The sequence below is a fragment of the Pelodiscus sinensis genome, chromosome 19, assembly GCF_052426305.1.
Source record: "Pelodiscus sinensis isolate ZL-2025 chromosome 19, ASM5242630v1, whole genome shotgun sequence".
NCBI classification, from domain to species: domain Eukaryota; kingdom Metazoa; phylum Chordata; order Testudines; family Trionychidae; genus Pelodiscus; species Pelodiscus sinensis.
Window position 1 is genome coordinate 32,533,840 of NC_143070.1, and position 17,122 is coordinate 32,550,961.

The following is a 17,122-nucleotide window of genomic DNA, read 5'->3' on the forward strand; positions in this document are numbered from 1 at the left end:
CACAGTACTCCAGCTGAGGCCTAACTAGTGCAGAGTAGAGCGGCAGAATGACTTCACGAGTTTTGCTTACAACACACCTGTTGATACAACCTAGAATCATATTTGCTTTTTTTGCAACAGCATCACACTGTTGACTCATATTCAACTTGTGGTCCACTATGACCCCTAGATCCCTTTCTGCCATGCTCCTTCCTAGACAGTCGCTTCCCATCTTGTATGTATGGAACTGATTGTTCCTTCCTAAGTGGAGCACTTTGCATTTCTCTTTATTAAACCTCATCCTGTTTACCTCTGACCATTTCTCTAACTTGCTAAGGTCATTTTGAATTATGTCCCTATCCTCCAAAGAAGTCGCAACGCCACCCAGTTTGGTATCATCTGCAAACTTAATAAGCGTACTCTCTATCCCAATATCTACATCATTGATGAAGATATTGAACAGTACGGGTCCCAAAACCCTTGAGATACTCCACTTGTTATCCCTTTCCAGCAGGATTTAGAACCGTTAACAACAACTCTCTGACTACGGTTATCCAGCCAATTATGCACCCACCTTATCGTGGCCCTATCTAAGTTTATATTTGCCTAGTTTATCAATAAGAATATCATGCGAGACCGTATCAATCAAATGCCTTACTAAAGTCTAGGTATAGGACATCCACTGCTTCTCCCTTATCCACAGGCTCGTTATCTTTTCAAAGAAAGCTATCAGATTAGTTTGGCATGACTTGTTCTTCACAAACCCATGCTGGCTATTCCCTATCACTTTATTACCTTCCAAGTGTTTGCATTTCTAGCCAGCCTGGCATGTTCCACAGACCCAGCCTCAAGACCAAGCACCAGGAGGCATTAGACACCCAGCAGGGAACACAACATTTTATTTTTTCACCAGCCTGAGGACAAAGAAGCCAAAGCACATGAAGTAGGAGAGTTTTGTAGTAACCAGCCCAGGAAGGTCCCACTGAGAGTTGAACTCAGATTGCAGGGTTCAGAGCACTGAGTGCTGCCCATTACACCATGGGACCTACAGATGCTATTTTTGATGGACACCTATGACTCTCAGCTCTCAGGCTGCCTCTGCTCTCCTGGCTTCCTTCCAGCTGCCCCATCCCAGCTGCTTGTTTATTTTTTGTTTTTATTTCAATACCAGCTCTAGTAGAAGCCACGTGACACTCTCCCCTCCCCCATCATGGCATGCAAAGGTCGCTGCCCCCAACCAGACTCTGAAATGGCCCCCTGCTTCCCCCCTGGCCCCATGGGGCTGACAGGAAAGAAACTGGAGCCAGGGGAAGCAGGAGTCACGAAGAGCCCCAGTCTACACAGATCCTTCTTGCGCAAAAGGTTCTTGTGCAAAAACAGACCCCCAATAATTATGCAAATGAGCATGGCAATATGTTAATCTGTGCTTCATTTGCATAAGTTTTTGCAGAAGAGAGCTGCAGTATGGAGATAGCCTAGGTGGTAGAGAGCCATGAAGTAACATAGACTCAGGAAAAATCCCTGGGCTGCAATCCTTAGTTACACACAATAAGAATAATTCACCAGCTCAGATGTGATTTCTAAACTGCCAAACAAGAAAAATAATAAAACCTATTGGACTAAATAGACTTTTCCCTGCTCACACATTTCAAGAAGTCCAATTCCAAGCAAGCCAAGACTGTGTGGCCTAAAGGATAATGCATCTGATTTTGGATCAGAAGAGTGAGTGGTTGAGTCCTTTTGCACTTGCATTTACCTGGCTTTGTCTGTGCTTGCAGGATTGGAAAGGTCCTCTGGAACAAGATGGCTTTTCTGTAGCCCTAATGGAAGGCCTGTAGCTATTCAGTAGGTCTAAACCCGTGGTCCCCAACACGGTGCCCGTGGGCACCATGGCGCCCGCGGGGGCATTTCTCTGCGCCCGCCAAGTGCTCAGGGCTGGCCTGGTCCCGGGCACGTGGCGCATGCGCTGCCGGAGCCGGCCGGGCGCGTGGCGCACGGTGAGCGCTGCCCCGGGGGCGCCGCGGATTCATGCCCCGCGGCGCATGGGGGGGGAGAAAGCGCTAGCGCCAGCCCCGGGCGCGCGGCGCTTGGGGACGTGTGGAGGGGAGAGAGAGCGCCGGCCCCGGGCGTGCAGCGCTTGGGGGAGGGGGGGGAGAGAGCGCCGGCCCCAGGCGCGCGGTGCTTGGGGGAGGGAAGGGGGGGGAGAGAGCGCCGGCCCCGGGCGTGCAGCGCTTGGTGGAGGGGGGGGAGAGAGAGCGCCGGCCCCAGGCGCGCGGTGCTTGGGGGAGGGAAGGGGGGGGAGAGAGCGCCGGCCCCGGGCGCGCGGCGCTTGAGGGGAGAGCGCCGGCCCCAGAATGTGGCTATGGGGGGGCCCCGCCCCCCCCGGGCACCCGGCGGGCGAACGGCCATGCCCCCTGGCGCCCGGCAACCCCAAATGGTTGGGGACCACTGGTCTAAACTAAAGCTTTCTTCTGCTGCCAGACTGAAGAGCAGCTAAATCAAAGCCAGAGGGCTCTTGCTGTTTGCTACCAGCCTACTTCCACTGTGAGGGCACCACCAAGCTCAAATGACCTTAAAACCAACTCCAGATACAGTTGGGGGGATGGTGGAAAGAAGAGACACATTGGCCTGGCAACAAGGCTCCACTGGGAATTGAACCCAGGATCTCCTACTTAAAAGACAGGTGCCTTAGCCAACTAAGCCACGGTGCCCTCCTTGAAAACAGCCCCAAAAGCTGTTCTACTTTATGGTCCCAGACACCCCCTTCCCATTCCAAAGTGCAGCCGTCACAGCCGGACTGAGGGGTGGGCGAGCCAGGCAGCTGCCTGGGGCACCAACTGATGAGGGGCGCCTGATGGCAGCTGTAAGGGGCACGCCGCGTCCCTTATAGCTGCCATCAGGCGCTGCGTGCCCGGTTCCCGCAGTGCCGGCCCCCTCCCCCATCCCCGCGGCACCAACCAGCAGCGCCCTTCCCCCCATGGCCACGGAGCCCTGCATGGCCTGGCGCGCACGCCAACAGCAATGGCCGGGCCGGGCCGGGCAGTGCATGTGCCCTGCGCCCCGGGGGAAGGCCTGCGCACCCTGTGGGGGTCCGCACATGCACCGTGCGCCTGGGGGCGGCGCCACGCACCCAGGCCCGGGTCACCAAAATGGCTCGGGCCAGCCCTGGCAGCCATTCCCCTCCAGCTCTTGCCATGACTCAAGGCCTGCACAGCCCAAGACATTTGACTGGCAGCTGGTACCCAAAAGCTTTTTGTCAATTGTAGCACCAGGCCCCAAAGGGACAGACCCAAGGCAGCCGCCTGGTCCTATGGCCGGGCCTGCAGCCAGGGGGAGGGAGAAGAATCTCTCCTTTCAGCAAGAGCCCCCCGAAGGGGACAGCCTCCCAGAGGAGGGGCAGGAGGGGCAGGAGAACCCAGCAGCACAGGGGTGTCACAGGCACTTCACGCACAGAAGGGCCCTTGAGTGATCCAGGCAGAAACGCCGCGTCTCGCTCCCTGCAGCTCCCCTTGCTGCCCTGGCAGGGGCTGAGCCTTCTCGCACTGTCCTGGGCCTGGCATCCCTCCCCCGCCCGGCACCATAGAAAGTCCCTTGGAGTGAGCCTAGGCAAGCTCTGAGAGGCTTGTGCCTTGGCCTCCTCTGCCCTTGGTGCCGGCTCTCCCGGCTGCCCCTGAGCGCTGCTGGCCAAAGGAGGCAGCAATGCCAGAGAGGGGGGAGGAGCAAGTCCCGCTAAGGCCGACAGCTCGGGCTTAAGCCTCCAGCCCCAGCATGAAACCTTCAGCTGGACCTGTGTCGTTCCTTCCTGACCCCGCATAAGCTCACAGGGGGAATGTGCCCCATGTTCCATCCCTGCACCAGGCCTGGGCAGGCGGGCTCAGCCCTCGAGCAGCCCACAGGGCCTGTGAGGGATGGACTGAGAGCAGGGCCCCACTGACACCCCCCGTCCTGCCCCACTGGCCTGCATGTGGCGGTGGCACGGGACAGGCAGGAACGGCAACTGGGGAGAAAGCAGCTTGGACAGACGGGCGAGTCTCACTTGCTGACCAGACTCCCAGGCCCTGAGCTCTGGGGCCAGCCCGAGAGGGAGGGTGTGAAGAAATTCCGGGGGGGGGGGGGGGAGGAGGAAGAGGTGACCCAGCCCTCTCCCCATCAAGCTTTTTTCGTTTTGCTCAACAAGTTTTGCTGTTATTTGGGGGGGGGGGGTCATGAGGGTTTTTCAAAAATCAAAAAGGGGGGGAGTGATGCTGAAAAGTTTGGGAACCACTGCAAGGGGACGACCCAGCAGGGACTAAAAGTGAGTGCTCCAGGTGAGGTTTGAACTCACAACCTCAGCATGTCTCCTACAAGTACTGCCTTATAAGTACTGCGCGCTGACCCATTGCGCCACTGGAGCAGATATTTAAAGTATTTCTTCAAAGTCCTTAGATTGAAAAAGTCAAGAAGCACAAAGTGGAATTGAAGTTTCTGCTTGTGCTCTTGTTCTTTCTTTTCACAGGCAGAGCCAGGGGGCTCCGCACATCCAGAGACCCCTCCCTCTTCCTCCCTGGTCTCTGAAATAACCCTCCCTAGTGGGGCACAAAGCTGCTGGGAGTGGTGGAGGCCGGAGCACTAGAGATGAGTTGCACGTGGGTTAGTGCTCCCTTTGCACATGAGAGATAGCAGGATTCACTCCCATCTTCTCCCACCTGCTCGCTGGTGCTGAGGGGCCGGCCCCTTTCCTGCTGCCCCAACTCTTATTCCCACAATGCACTTTGTTCAGGGACCATTGGTCTTTGTTCCAAGGCATGTGGCTGGGAGCCAGGACCCTTCCCAAAGTATACAACTCCCCCGCCCCCGTTCTGCTCACACTCTCTGGCTGCCTCCAGCATGGGCTGAGCTCAGGGGTCAGATGGGCGACCTGCCCTGACGCTGTGATGGCATCAGTCACCTGAGCACAAGTCTGCTCACAAAGCTCTAATGGGCTTCAGACAAGCAAAACCCCCCTTAGTGAACCTCAGGGCAAGGAAGCAAAAAAGCCTGGAGCACAAGGACCTCCCAGCAACTGCCCCAGCCCGTCCCACTGAGATTTAAACTCAGATTGGAGGATTCAGAGTCATTAGTGCTGCCCCTTACACCTGGGACCTAGACAGAAGATCTGGGGTAGACACCTGGGACACTCAGGTCTCAGACTGGCCTCTGCTCTCCTGGCTTTCCTCCGGCTCCTTCATCTCTCAGGACCGTCTGGCTACGTCTACACGGCACATTGATTTTGGAATAAGCTCTTCTGGAACAGTTTATTTGAAAATAGCACGTCTACACTGCAGGGAAACCTCAAAATGAGTCCGAGGAGGCTTCTCTAATGTAGACGTGTTACCTTGATTTAGAAGAGGCCCATGTTGAATAACTTAGAATGGCCCTGGGGAGGGGCTATTTTGAAACAGCAGAAGTAGAGCATGTACACAGGCCTCATTTTGAAATAGCTATTTCAGAATAGGCATTTTTCTGCATACAGTGAGGTCTACAGAAGTTGGAATCAGCCTTCCGTTATTTCAGAGTTATTTCAAACTAACGGAATTGCTGTGTAGACTCTTGCATTGTTATTTTGGAATAACGGCCATTGTTCCAAAAGAACTTTTCCGTGTGGACAAAACCTGGCCTGCCCCACTTCTGCTGCTTTCAGGAAAACTCCTTGTTAGGACCAGTCACAATCTAGGGTCAGTGAGGGTCCATCTCAGCTGAGATGTGTGTTACACAAAAGTCTCTTGTTCACTACCCACTTCTCAATACTGGCTGTAGACACTGCTCTTGCATGGAGGTGTAGCTCAGCGGCAGAGTATTTGACTATAGATCAAGTGGTCCTTGGTTCAAATCCAAGTGCCCTCTGTGAGAGTGTTGATTCAATGAAGACATTCACCTGTCTTGGATTTCCATTGTATGTGAACTGTTTAAATCTGTGGTCACCAACAGGTTGATGGCAAGGCCTTGAGCAGTGGCTTGCAAGGTGTCCTGTCTGCCCTGCCCCCATTTTCCTCCCACCCCCAAGAAGCTCCACTACTTACCTCCAGTGAAAATGGAGGCAGTGTGGGCTTCCTGGGGATGGACAGAAGTCCTGAAGCTCAGTGCCACTTTGGGAGATTCCAGAAGTGCACTGGCTGCTCTGCTGGGTGTACTGCAGGAGGGAGCATGGGCTCCCTGTGTGATGGCGTGTTGGGGTTCCCCAGTCTCCTGCAGCCCTGGAATGGCACGAACAGACTTCACCAGCCAGTAGAATACAGGTGGTTTATTGCTTCTCCATGATACAGCACAGCACAGATGTAATCTAGTTACAGGAACTGGGGGCTAAGAGGCTAAGAGGCCTCAGTGCCCCCCTTGAGATAGGGGAATCCCAGCCCCCTCCCCAGTTCCTTCTCCCCTGCTTTCCAGCCAGGAACTAACTCCCCCTCTCCAAGCCCTGCCCCCTGCCAGGGCAGCATCCACCTCCCTTTGTTTCTCCCCATGGGGGGGTTGGCTGGTTCAATGGGTATGGAGTCACCTTTGCATAATGTTTTCCCTGGTGGGTCTTGCTCCAGACAGCAGAGGTCACCGCAGCCCAGCAAGTACCCCCACTACGTCACACCCTGCACTGTTTATCAGAGTGTGTAAGCAAGGGCTGGGGATAGCAAGTGATGGGCAGGAGGAGAATAGAGGGGGCGGGGCTCCAAGGAAGGGGCGGGGCGGTGGATCTTCGCCTGTTGGGAGATTTAAAAAGCGACCTTGGGTGTGCAAAGGTTGGGGACCCTGCTCTAGTAGCACCTTAAACCCTAAGAGAACATGTCGATGGGATCGGGAACGTTCGTGGGCACAGCCACTTCTTCAGATGACCGAGTATTAGAGTCTAGATCCCAGAATAAATAAGGCAGGGGAAGAAAAAAGGAGGGAAAAAGAGAGACAGGCTAGGTCTGCACTACACCCTTTTCCCACAAAAGATTATGCAAATGAAGCTGTGCTTCATTTGCATAATTAATTAGGGACCACTTTGGCCCAAGAGGTTTTTTTCCTGAAAAACTGAGAAAGAGCCGCCCCTGCACAAGACCCGCACTGGGGAGCCGGGCACAGCTGGGTGGGGGGGCATGAAAGGACCCAGGGGGGCAGCAGAGGCACCAGTTGCCCCGCCCCCACCTTGTCAGTTTTATTCGGTGTCACGTGATCTCTACCCCCGCCCAAGCCCCTGATTTAGGTGGGGCGGGGGGGCCAAAAACTGCCCGGTTGCCCCGCAACGATGTATCTGCCCCGCCCCATATGACACGTCACCTGCTCTGCCCGCTTCCACCCGCCCACTTCACCTCAGCGCCTCCGAGTCCTCCTGCCCCCCCGCGCGGCGCTGACCAGAAGCCGAACCAGGCGCGCGGCGAGTAACGGCCCCAACGGCTCCTTCAGAATTCGCGCCACAGAGTCAGACGCCCAGGCGGGCGGGGCAGGGAGCGGCTGGCGGGACGCTCTGAAAACCCGGCCGGCGCGCGGCAGAGGAAGGGGGGAGGGGTCGGACCGCGCGTGCGCAGCGGGTCAGTGACTCCGGTCTGGGATCCGCGCCCGGGCTTAGCTCTGACCCGGAGCTGCCTGGCCCCGCCCCCGCCTCGCGCGATTGGGCGCCCGGGCCGGGCGGCAGCAGCGAATGCAGGGGGCGGGGCCGGCACCGCGTGTCACGACGCGGGGGGTTCCGCACGTGCCGCGCAGCCGGAGCGGGGCCTTTCCCCGGGGTGAGAGCGGGGCGGGGCCCAAAGCGGGTCACAGCCCGTGTCAGAAGGGGGCAGCTGGGGGGGGCGGCAAGGCGGGAGGGGCAGAGGGGAGCTGAGTCTTAGTGGGGGCAGTTGTGCCCTGTCGCTGGCACACAACAGCCACGTACCTGCCCAGGCCCAGGCTGTGTCTGAGCAAGGGGGCAATGACCCTCTAGGGCCCATGGGCCTGAGCTTGTGGGGCCCGAGGGGGGGGAACTCGAGGGCCTGGAGCAGGGTCTGTGGCCGCTCTGGGTCCTGCCCTGGGGTGGGGGGGCCCTTATCACCCCCATTCTCCTCCCCACCTGGGGCAGTAGAACACCCTGTGGGGGGGGCAGCCCTGCCTTAGCTGCTGGGGGACACTGGCCCCCAAATAGGACCCTGGCTCTGATTATCATTAATGACGGGGCGAGTCACGTGCCTCAGCAGCACCCCAGTATTATTGGGGGCAAAGGGGAACAGAATCTGATTGTGAAACATGAAGGGTAAATGGGGGGGGGATTAATCCCACTGCTCCTTTAGGTCTCCATCAAGGAGAGAGACTCAGGGCAGCATCTTCCTTCCAGAAAGGAGAGGACGCTGCAATTAAAAGCTGTGAGGAAAAGCCCCAGAGCTGAGAGGATTTTTGCTCAGTAAGTGACAGTGGCCGTGGGACCAGCCCGTTGATGACACTGAGCAAAACCTCACTGCATCTGTGGGACAGTGAATACACCTAAGCAAAGCAGAAGCAAACAATTTGCATAGACACTCCAGGATCCTCCCAGCTCACTGTAAGGGACACAGTCCTTCAGCTCCTGCCTACGCCTACAAACGGGAGCAGTGCCGGCTTCTGGGTGCCTTAAGAAATGCCTGGCCCTGTAGCATCTAAAGGTATGTCTACACTAGTTCGAACTAGGGTGGTAGTGTAGACATACCCTTAGAGACTAGCAAAAAATCTGGAGAGTGTCATGAGCTTCTGTGACACAACCCACTACCTCAGACAACAAACACGGAGCAGTGGGCAGTGCCCACGAAAACTCGTTTTTTAAGCTTCTTTTAGTTACAGACTAACCCGACTACTCCTGAGACTTTTAACCAGGCAAGGTTCTGTGTGTCTGTAACTGCCTGGGAGTTTTCTTAGGTAGCTTGGTGCTTGTTTGGGGCATTTCTGGGGCTCTGACTTTAGCGTTTTCTTTCTTCATTTCCATCCAGAAAGTGTGATTGGCTCCCAGTTGTGCAACCTGCTTAGAAAAAAAGGCAGCTGGAAAAGGCTACGCTGCTTCCTCTGATTGGGAAACAAAACCAACCTGCAGAGCGGGGTTGTGGAGGGGCCATGGCTGCTGGGGACCTGGCTGGGAGCTTCCAGGACGAGGTGACGTGTCCCATCTGCCTGGAGTATTTCACAGACCCAGTGACCGTTGAGTGTGGGCACAACTTCTGCCAGGCCTGCCTCAGCCAGTGCTGGGGGGAGTCGGAGCCCAACTTCTCCTGCCCCCAGTGCAGAGAGACCATCCCACAGAGACACCTGCAGCCCAGCTACCAGCTGGGGAACCTGGTGGAGCTGGTGAAACGCCTGCGGCTCCCGGCGGGGCCAGCGCCCGAGGCTCAGCCAGGGTGCGAGAGGCACCAGGAGTCCCTGAAGCTCTTCTGCCAGGAGGATCAAGTCCCCATCTGCATGATCTGCAGAGAGTCCCGGGCGCACCGCACGCACATGGTGGCGCCCATTGAGGAGGCTGCCCAGGAGTACAAGGTAGGGACCAGGCTCTGCAGGGTGGGTTCTGGGGCTTGGCTCACACTGTAGTGTTAGGGCGACATGGGCAGCTCACATCAACCTAATTATATCAGTGCTGACTCTACAGCCAGGGCTGTCCCCAAGGGGGCATGGGATCTAGGGCAAGCCCCCCCTTCCCCCGGATGGGATCTAGGACAACCCCTCCTGCCCCTCAGCTGCACCCTACATCTGCTCCATCCCTCCTCCCCAATCCCAACTCCTGCTCTGCCCCATTGTCCTCTGACATGAGCCAGGTGGCACTGGGTGGTCTGATGTGGGGCAACAGCAGGGGTCGGCCGCCATTCCCGCTGTCCCTGTGCTGGTGGGATCTGAAGTGGCCCGGCAGCCTGCTCTGCCCTGTCACCCTCTCTTAGCCGGGGCCGCCCCCTTTTCCATGGTACAGAGAAGTGTAGTAACCGTGGCCGGAGTCACTCTGCTACCGCGGTGACTCTGGACACAGCTATCCAGAAGATCATGGTGCAGCAGAGTTGGAGCAGGGACGTCCTCAGTGTCCCAGCTGGAGCAGCCTCTGTCCCCGGTGGGTGCGGGGGCCGGAACCAGCAGTGAGGTCCCGCGTAGTCCAGTTAACTGGCCAAGTGTTAGGTTAACTGGACGTTTCACTGGTTAACGGGGATTTTGCAGCACTCGCTTGGCACGGTGCTGCGCTGGGCGAATGAATCGCGGGCCGCCCAAGGGGGCGAGAACACCGGGTTACCACAACCCAGGAGCAGTCACAGTTACAGATGTCTGCTCCCCCGGACCCAGGGCTCCCTTGTCCCTCACCTGTCTCCAGCCCCATCACAGCGCCGCCCTGCACAGGTCACGAGGCTGCACTGGTGAGAGGCCTTTGCTGTGAGGGAGGCCCCCTGGGAGCCTGGGCATGGGGAGAGCAGAGTGGAGATTTGGTTCCTGGCCCGGGTCTGGATCCAGGTCCAGGATGCGGTGCAGCGATGTTCCTTCCCCAGCTCCTCGCACCCACCAGCTGGAGGGACCATTCAGGGGCTCCTCAGCCATTTCCCCTCTGGCCCACGTGCAGGGACGTGGCACCTGAGCTAACACACGGGGGTGGAGTTGCCCCGAGTGGCTGCAGGAAGCAGAGCCCCTGCTCGGAGCCGGGTATCTCTGCTCCCACGGTGCCTTTGGGGATGGCAGAGCCGAGTGGCTGCCTCCTTCCAGGCTGGGTCCCCACTTGTGTGTGTACGGCCGGTGTGTACGGCGCTCGCTGCCCATTGGCTGTTTGTGCCCTGCAGGAGAAACTCCAGGGGGCCCTGGGCCTGCTCAGGAAGCAGCTGAAGAAGGCCGAGGCGCTGACATCTAAAGAGAAGGAACAAACCACAGAGTGGCAGGTGGGTGTCTGGGTTTCTCTCCCCGAGCTCTTCCCCCGGCAGGACCTCCAGGGGTGAAGGAGTCAGAAAGAGCCAGGACAAGTCTGTGAACCTACTCTAGCAGATCAAGACCACTGCAGTGGGACCCTCTTCCCTTCTCTTTCCCCCCCACCGCTCCCGAGTGACCAGAACAGGTCGGGTCCCAGCCTCTGCTGCCATCGTGTGGACCCCTCATCCCAGTCACCTGCTGCTGCTCCTGTGACCTTCCCTGGCCTTGTCTGTAGCCAGCGCATGAACATCTGTTCTGGTTCCCCGGCCTGTTACAGGGAGAGCCCCGCTGTGGGTGTAGGGTGTGAGGAGGACACTGGCTGGTTGCTGGACACATGGGCACAGGGCACATGGCTGGGTTGGGTGAGGCCAAACCCAGCCCTGGCAATGCTGCAAAGGCCCAACACCCATGTGAGCCCCTGGACCACACCCAAAGAGCTATTGGCACCAGCCCCACGTCCTGAACATGGCAGCCCTGGGAGCCTGTTGTCAAGAATGAGCATTGCCCATATCCTGCTGACACGGGTCCACTTGGTGTGTGAGTGCCCAGCCCTGCGCACCCAACTCTCCTTCCCCACAGATGCCCTGTGCAGTCTCCTGTTCCCTCAATTTCTTCCCTCTCCCTCTGGCCATCCCATGCCACCTGCAATAACAGACGGTGGCTTTACCTAGCCCCCTGGACAACCCAGCTGCAGAACTGTGTAAACCCTTTCACTCTGAGCTAAAACCAGCCCTTTATGATACAAACAACAAAGAATCTGGACTCCTTGCTGTGTTTGCTGAAGCAGCCTGACACAGCTACCTCGTTGAAACCTCCTGGTGTGTTTCCCAAAGAAGTAATTATCCGTACAACCTCTCACAGATCTGATTCTCCCTGCTTCATGGGCATCTGGCCTGTGGTTTCCTCTCTTTTCCTTTCTCCAGAGGACAGTGCAGGCAAAGCGAGAGATGATTGCCGGTGAATTTAACAAGCTGCACACGCTGCTGAAGGAGGAAGAGCAGCTGCTTCTGCAGAGGCTGGCGGAGGAGGAAAGGGAGACTCTGCAGTGGCTACAGGAAAATGTCTCCAAACTCTCCCAGCAAAGCTCCTCCCTGCAGCAGCTGATCGCAGAGATCGAGGGGAAGTGTCAGCAGCCGGTTGCTGAGCTGCTGAAGGTGAGACGGCGTCAAAACTCTGCCCCCAGCCAGAATTACAGCTTGGATCCATGGGTTTGGAGCCCAGGAGTGCGAGTAAATGTGCCATGTGCGGTGCTCACAGGCAATATCCGGCCAAGGGCTCCATCAGCTCCAAACATTACAGCTCGTGTGGGAGGGGAATTCTGATCATGGAGATCCAGGGAGGCCATGGGAAATTAAATGGGTGATGCAAAATGATACGGGGCTAAACCCATCCCTGCTGTGAGTCCAGAGCATTGGGCTCAACATAGTCGCTAAACACAGATACGGATGGGCTGGGTTCCTAGGAAGGGAAGCTACTGAGCTAAATTCCTGCCTCACTTACACAAGTGAAACAAGTGCTAATGCAAAATGGTGGAGGAGATTTTCCCATCAAACCAATGAAGCCCAAAAGTGTTAATCTATTTTCTACATGAAAAGTTGGTGCCCAGAATGGAAAATGCTCCATTTCATGCCCCCGGTGCTAATACAGAGCATCGATTCTCTTTCTCCTTTCAGGACGTGAAAAGCACGTTGAGCAGGTGCATGTCCCATTTTCGCTGCCCTCCTATTCCTGGTGGGGGCTCTGCGGCGATGCCGGTGCAGAGCAGTTGCTGATGCTGGGACATTTGCTTCCTAGGAGTGAAAACATGAAGCTCCAGGGACCCGAACCCATTTCTACTGACCTGCAGGATGGGTATAAAATTTGTCTTGATCTGAGGGAAGCTCTGAACAGATTTGCAGGTGAGTGGAGCCCCTGGGACATCGAGCTGTTTCATTCCGGGAGCTGGGGGCTTCTGTCATGCTCTGCCAGTGGCCCCCGTAGCTTGTCACTGGGTCACTGGGCTGCTCCTCTTGCTTGGGCAGGTCAAGTAAGAACCTGGCACCTGGGCCTGCACAAGGCAGAGCTGTTCACTAGCCCAGTCCAAGCTTCTGTCATACCCCACTTCTGGGACCCTCAGAAATGCTGAATCCCATTTACCTTCTGCTCCAGAGCCCTGGCCCAGAGCCAGCTGTGCCCTAGTGCTGCTGGCTGCATCATTTCTCAGTGAAGTCCTTTCAGGCTGCTCCAGTGCCCCAGATGGCCAAACTGTGAGTCTGGGGTGGGCTCAGGTATCACAGATAAGGCGTCTGAAACCCCTGGCTGGCCTCTCCCTCTGACCCTCCTCCATGCAGTGTGCTGGGTTCCTGGCCAGACACCCGTTTGGGAGAGCGAATGTCCCACGGGCTGGAGGGTGTCTGGGCTGTGCTGCTGTCGGCCTCCTTGGTGTGCCACAGAGCCGGCATGATGGACACTAGCTGGTGGGGTTTGTCCTGCAGCATTAAACATGGCTGGGTAGATGGTGTGGCTGAACCTCTCCCCCCGCCCCCCCAGCACAGGGTGGCCGGGGGTGGCCAGGGCTTAACGTGTCAGGGGAGAGGAGCCGGGCACCAGCACGTTTGTTATTTTCCGAACTGATGCAGCAAGAACCCTGGGGCAGGGCTGGGAACCACTTGGTCCAGATGGGCCGGGGCTCAGCTCTGGCAAACAATTGCAAAAATGAGACGCTGGAGGGTGGGTCCCCTCCCCCAGGCAGGCCCAGCCCAGCTCTGCTGCTGCCCGTCACTCAGACACTAAAAGGGTCCCAACATTTCCTGACCCCACATGGCACCTCAGTGGTTTATGCCCAGCCCCGGGCAGCCCAGCTCTGTGGGCCGGGCCCCAGGCAGGGCAGGTGTGTCCCTGGCAACACAGGCTGAACCTGGCACCTCCCCTACCCGGCTGTCAGGAGATCTCATGCAGACCCTGCTTCCAAACCAGCAGGAAACGAGCCGATTGTCCAGGGCAGCCAGACCAGCCCCAGTGACACCGGCACAGACAGCAGCCGGGAGAGATCATCTGGGCCCTGCTGTCACACCCGCCCTGCGCTCTCAGCCACAGGTGTTTTCCCACGGGCTGTGTGTGTTCTAAATAGGCAACGCTGCCTGTAATGGGGGGGCGGGGGTTTCTGAGGAAATTCAGGGGCAGTTACACCCTCCAGGGGAGTGGGTCTAGGAACCCACCATCCCTTCACCCATCACAGCCCTTATGGTGCTGCTCCTCTTGGGCCCCATGGCCCCCTTCTGTTCCTGTCACCTGCCCCTCCCCTTTCCTCCCCAGCATCAGCCTGTCCCCCTCCCCCATCTATCGCCCACTCTGCCCCTTGAAACCTACCCCATCCCTCCCCTTGGAGCTCCCCCCATTGCCTCTCACCCCTTAGCCCCTCAGTGTCTGACCCTCCCCTGGCTTCCCTGTGCCTGTGCGGTCTGTCCCTTTCTTCTCCCCTGTGCCTGCCCCTTCCCTCGCCCCCTTCACCCTCCTCTTTCCTCATGGAGCCAACTCCTCTTGCCTCCCATTGTACTTGTGCCTGCCTCTCCCCTCTGCCCTTCCCTTCCCCACTCTCTCAGCATCAGCCTGTTCCCTCCCCCCCACACTGTCTCCTTCCCACCCTGCCCCCACCTTTCCTGCTCTTCCCCTCATTGTCTCCTCACAGGCAGAGGGGCCCTGACTCCCCTCAGACAACCCCCCCCCCAGAAATTAACGGGGAGGCAGGTTAATCTCCCTCTGAGCCCAGGGACCAGCCCCTGCCCCCGTAATGACTCTGTGACTCTCTCCCCAGTGGACGTGACTCTGGATCCAGACACGGCAAATCGCTACCTCGTCCTGTCTGAGGATCGGAAAAGTGTGAGACACAGAAACAGGCGCCAGGCTCTGCCCAACACCCCCGAGAGATTTGTTACTTACCCTGAAGTTCTGGGTGCCGAGGGGTTCGCAGGCGGGAGGCGTTACTGGGAGGTGGAGGTGGGAGACAAGCCTGAGTGGGAACTGGGGGTTTGCAGGGAATCTGTGAGCAGGAAGGGGGAGAGTGAAAATTCACCTGGGAATGGATACTGGGTCATGTTGCTGAGGGATGGGGAATACGAGGCCAGCACCTCCCCCTCCACCCTCCTCCCCGTGAGCACCAGGCCTAGCCGGGTGGGGGTTTTCCTGGACTACGAGGCAGGCGAGATCTCATTTTACAATGTGACTGACAGGTCCCATCTCTTCACCTTCACCGACTCCTTCTCCGGGACACTGCGCCCCTATTTCTACACTGGTTACAGTGATAATGGTGCAAATGCAGCTCCCCTGACCATCTGGCCAATTCTGGCCCAGGCCTGAGGGAATGGCAGTGCGGCCAGCTGAGACTCTCCCCTCCCGCTGCCCTGGGTGGGGGTATGCACCATGCGGAGTCAATGGGAGACATTCTCCAATCAGCTCCCTTTGCTCTTCTCATCTGGATAGAGCACCTGGGTGACTGCAGAGCAGCCTGCACTCTATTTGGGGGGGGTCTTCACTGCACCCCCTAAATCCACTGCCGGGGGTTGATCTCAGAATGTGACCCCAGGCTGTTGTGAAGATGGAACCCAGCGACTCCCTCCTCAGCACAGACCGGCCCCTCCCAGCACTGACCCCAAGCCTGTTCCCATGGAGATGGTGGAGGGGGGAAGGTGATGTCTCTTGTCCCACCACCTTCCTCTCTGTTTCCAGCCCCAGGCCAGTGAGCTGGGGGAGGGGAGAGGGGCAGAGAAGAGGGTGGGAGAGTCAGCAGCAGGGGTAGTGGAGGAGAAGGCAGCTGGCTGTGTGGGTGCGGGGGCTGTGGTGGTGGGTGCAAGAGCTGTGTGGACACAATTTTGGGGTAACTGCTGTGGCCAGCAATGGGGAGAGGGTGAACTCTCCCCCAAGGAGGAAGAGCCCCAGCAGAAATGACAGAGGGGGGCAGAGGAGCCCAGTGTCACCTAAAATCTTCCTATATTGGCAAAATGGGCCTCCATCTGGAAAAGGTTGGGAACCACTGCTGTAGGGGCCGCTCTGTGCTGCGAACTCACCTGTGTCGGGGGAGCTGGTCCCAACACAATGGAGGGAGGGGAGGGATGAGCTGGTGAAGGGCTGGGTGAGGGATGGGCCCAGGCTGGGTCACTGGAGCCCCCACTCATGGGACAGAGCCCGGCAGATTTTGTCCTCCTCTTTTACAGCTGTTTTGTTCTGCTCTGTCCAAGTTTTCTGCCTGTTTCCCTTCCACACTCCCTGGCTCAGGGCAGCAGATGGTGACAAACTGGGATCCTGCTGTCAGAATTTTCGACTATTGTGGGATCCTCGTGTAACATAGACAGAAATACCAATGGTCCCGGTTACAAGATATTGTTGTCACAAGGTAACAAGATGGCTTTTTAGTGCACAAAGAAAATAAAGTGTCTAAAACAAATTCATCCAGATTGCTCCGGGTCCCACCCCCCTGCAATGCTCTGTGATAAAAGTGACTGATTGGGCCAATTTCTTGAGTGAGATATTGGCTACCGAACAAGCAAAGGCTGGGGGAAGACGTATCACACGGCATTGGAAGGTCGGCTTTGGTTCTGTTTTCCGAGTCGTAATTTAATTTAGAAGTTTCATTCACGATGGGCAGTTTCTCTGGTCTCACACACCTCAGACTTTGTGACCTCACAGGAGTCCTCTGTACCCAGCTCCTGGCTTCTCATCTCTATGGCTCTGTCTACCTGTAGCCTTTTTCTGCAAAAACATGCAAATGAGGCTAAGCGTGGAATATTGCTGAGCCTCATTTGCCTAAATAACGAGCGCCTGTTTTTGCACAAGAGGCTTTTACGCAAAAACGAGCAGTGTAGACGGGCTCCATTTTTTGGAAGAATGGCTTTTGCACAAGAAGGGGGTTTGCGCAAAAAGGAGCCGTCTGCACTGCTCGTTCTTGCGCAAAAGCCTTTTGTGCAAAAACAGCTGCTCGTTACTTTTTCCATCCCTGAACAGAGTGAGTTTGGTTTTGTGCACAATACTGAGGTCAGGAGTGCTTGTTCAGACGAGTATTATGGAGATTCATATTTAAACATGAGTCTTGTTGCTTCTGTACAAATAACTTTTGAGTAAATGTTCTTTGTTTCTATTGCGTATGAAACACCTTTCAGCCCGTCTCCCTAAGTCCAGCAATTGATACCAGCAATTTGAGTGGAGACGTGCTCTGACAATACTGTCTGGCTGCATTGCATCAATTGGACAGACTCTAACACCTGCCCCAGGTGGCTGTAGCGTGGTCAGGCCCTTTTACTCTCTGCAGCTCAGTTAT

General features: G+C 56.9%; 1 protein-coding gene and 2 non-coding genes across 7 annotated transcripts; 2 read left to right on the forward strand and 1 right to left on the reverse strand.

Moving 5' to 3' along the window:
• Positions 1-4,278: 4,278 nt before the first annotated feature.
• Positions 4,279-4,372, reverse strand: TRNAI-UAU (transfer RNA isoleucine (anticodon UAU)). The gene is made up of 2 exons: positions 4,335-4,372; positions 4,279-4,314 (listed from the first exon to the last, which is right to left on the reverse strand). It is a non-coding gene; the product is annotated as a tRNA-Ile (tRNA).
• A 1,397-nt stretch (positions 4,373-5,769) lies between these two features.
• Positions 5,770-5,841, forward strand: TRNAY-AUA (transfer RNA tyrosine (anticodon AUA)). The gene has a single exon. It is a non-coding gene; the product is annotated as a tRNA-Tyr (tRNA).
• A 1,396-nt stretch (positions 5,842-7,237) lies between these two features.
• Positions 7,238-16,252, forward strand: LOC106732935 (E3 ubiquitin-protein ligase TRIM39-like). 5 transcript variants are annotated; one of them, XM_089771370.1, is made up of 8 exons: positions 7,238-7,694; positions 8,232-8,579; positions 8,901-9,438; positions 10,710-10,805; positions 11,757-11,987; positions 12,507-12,529; positions 12,628-12,731; positions 14,627-16,252. In XM_089771370.1, exons 3-8 carry the CDS (start codon positions 9,022-9,024, stop codon positions 15,166-15,168), a joined length of 1,413 nt encoding a protein of 470 aa, XP_089627496.1. In that variant the 5' UTR covers positions 7,238-7,694; positions 8,232-8,579; positions 8,901-9,021; the 3' UTR covers positions 15,169-16,252. The 5 variants fall into 5 exon arrangements, with proteins under 5 accessions (XP_089627496.1, XP_089627497.1, XP_089627499.1 ...); XM_089771371.1 differs by having other exon boundaries at positions 7,238-7,499; XM_089771373.1 differs by having other exon boundaries at positions 7,238-7,499; positions 8,232-8,341.
• The last annotated feature ends 870 nt before the right edge of the window (positions 16,253-17,122 follow it).

Bases quoted from the DNA above. Each gene is read 5' to 3' on its own strand.
- LOC106732935 (XM_089771370.1), top strand. From the start codon at position 9,022: ATGGCTGCTGGGGACCTGGCTGGGAGCTTCCAGGACGAGGTGACGTGT. The intron at 10,806-11,756 runs GTGGGTGTCTGG...TCCTTTCTCCAG, and splicing joins AACAAACCACAGAGTGGCAG to AGGACAGTGCAGGCAAAGCG. The intron at 11,988-12,506 runs GTGAGACGGCGT...TTCTCCTTTCAG, and splicing joins CGGTTGCTGAGCTGCTGAAG to GACGTGAAAAGCACGTTGAG.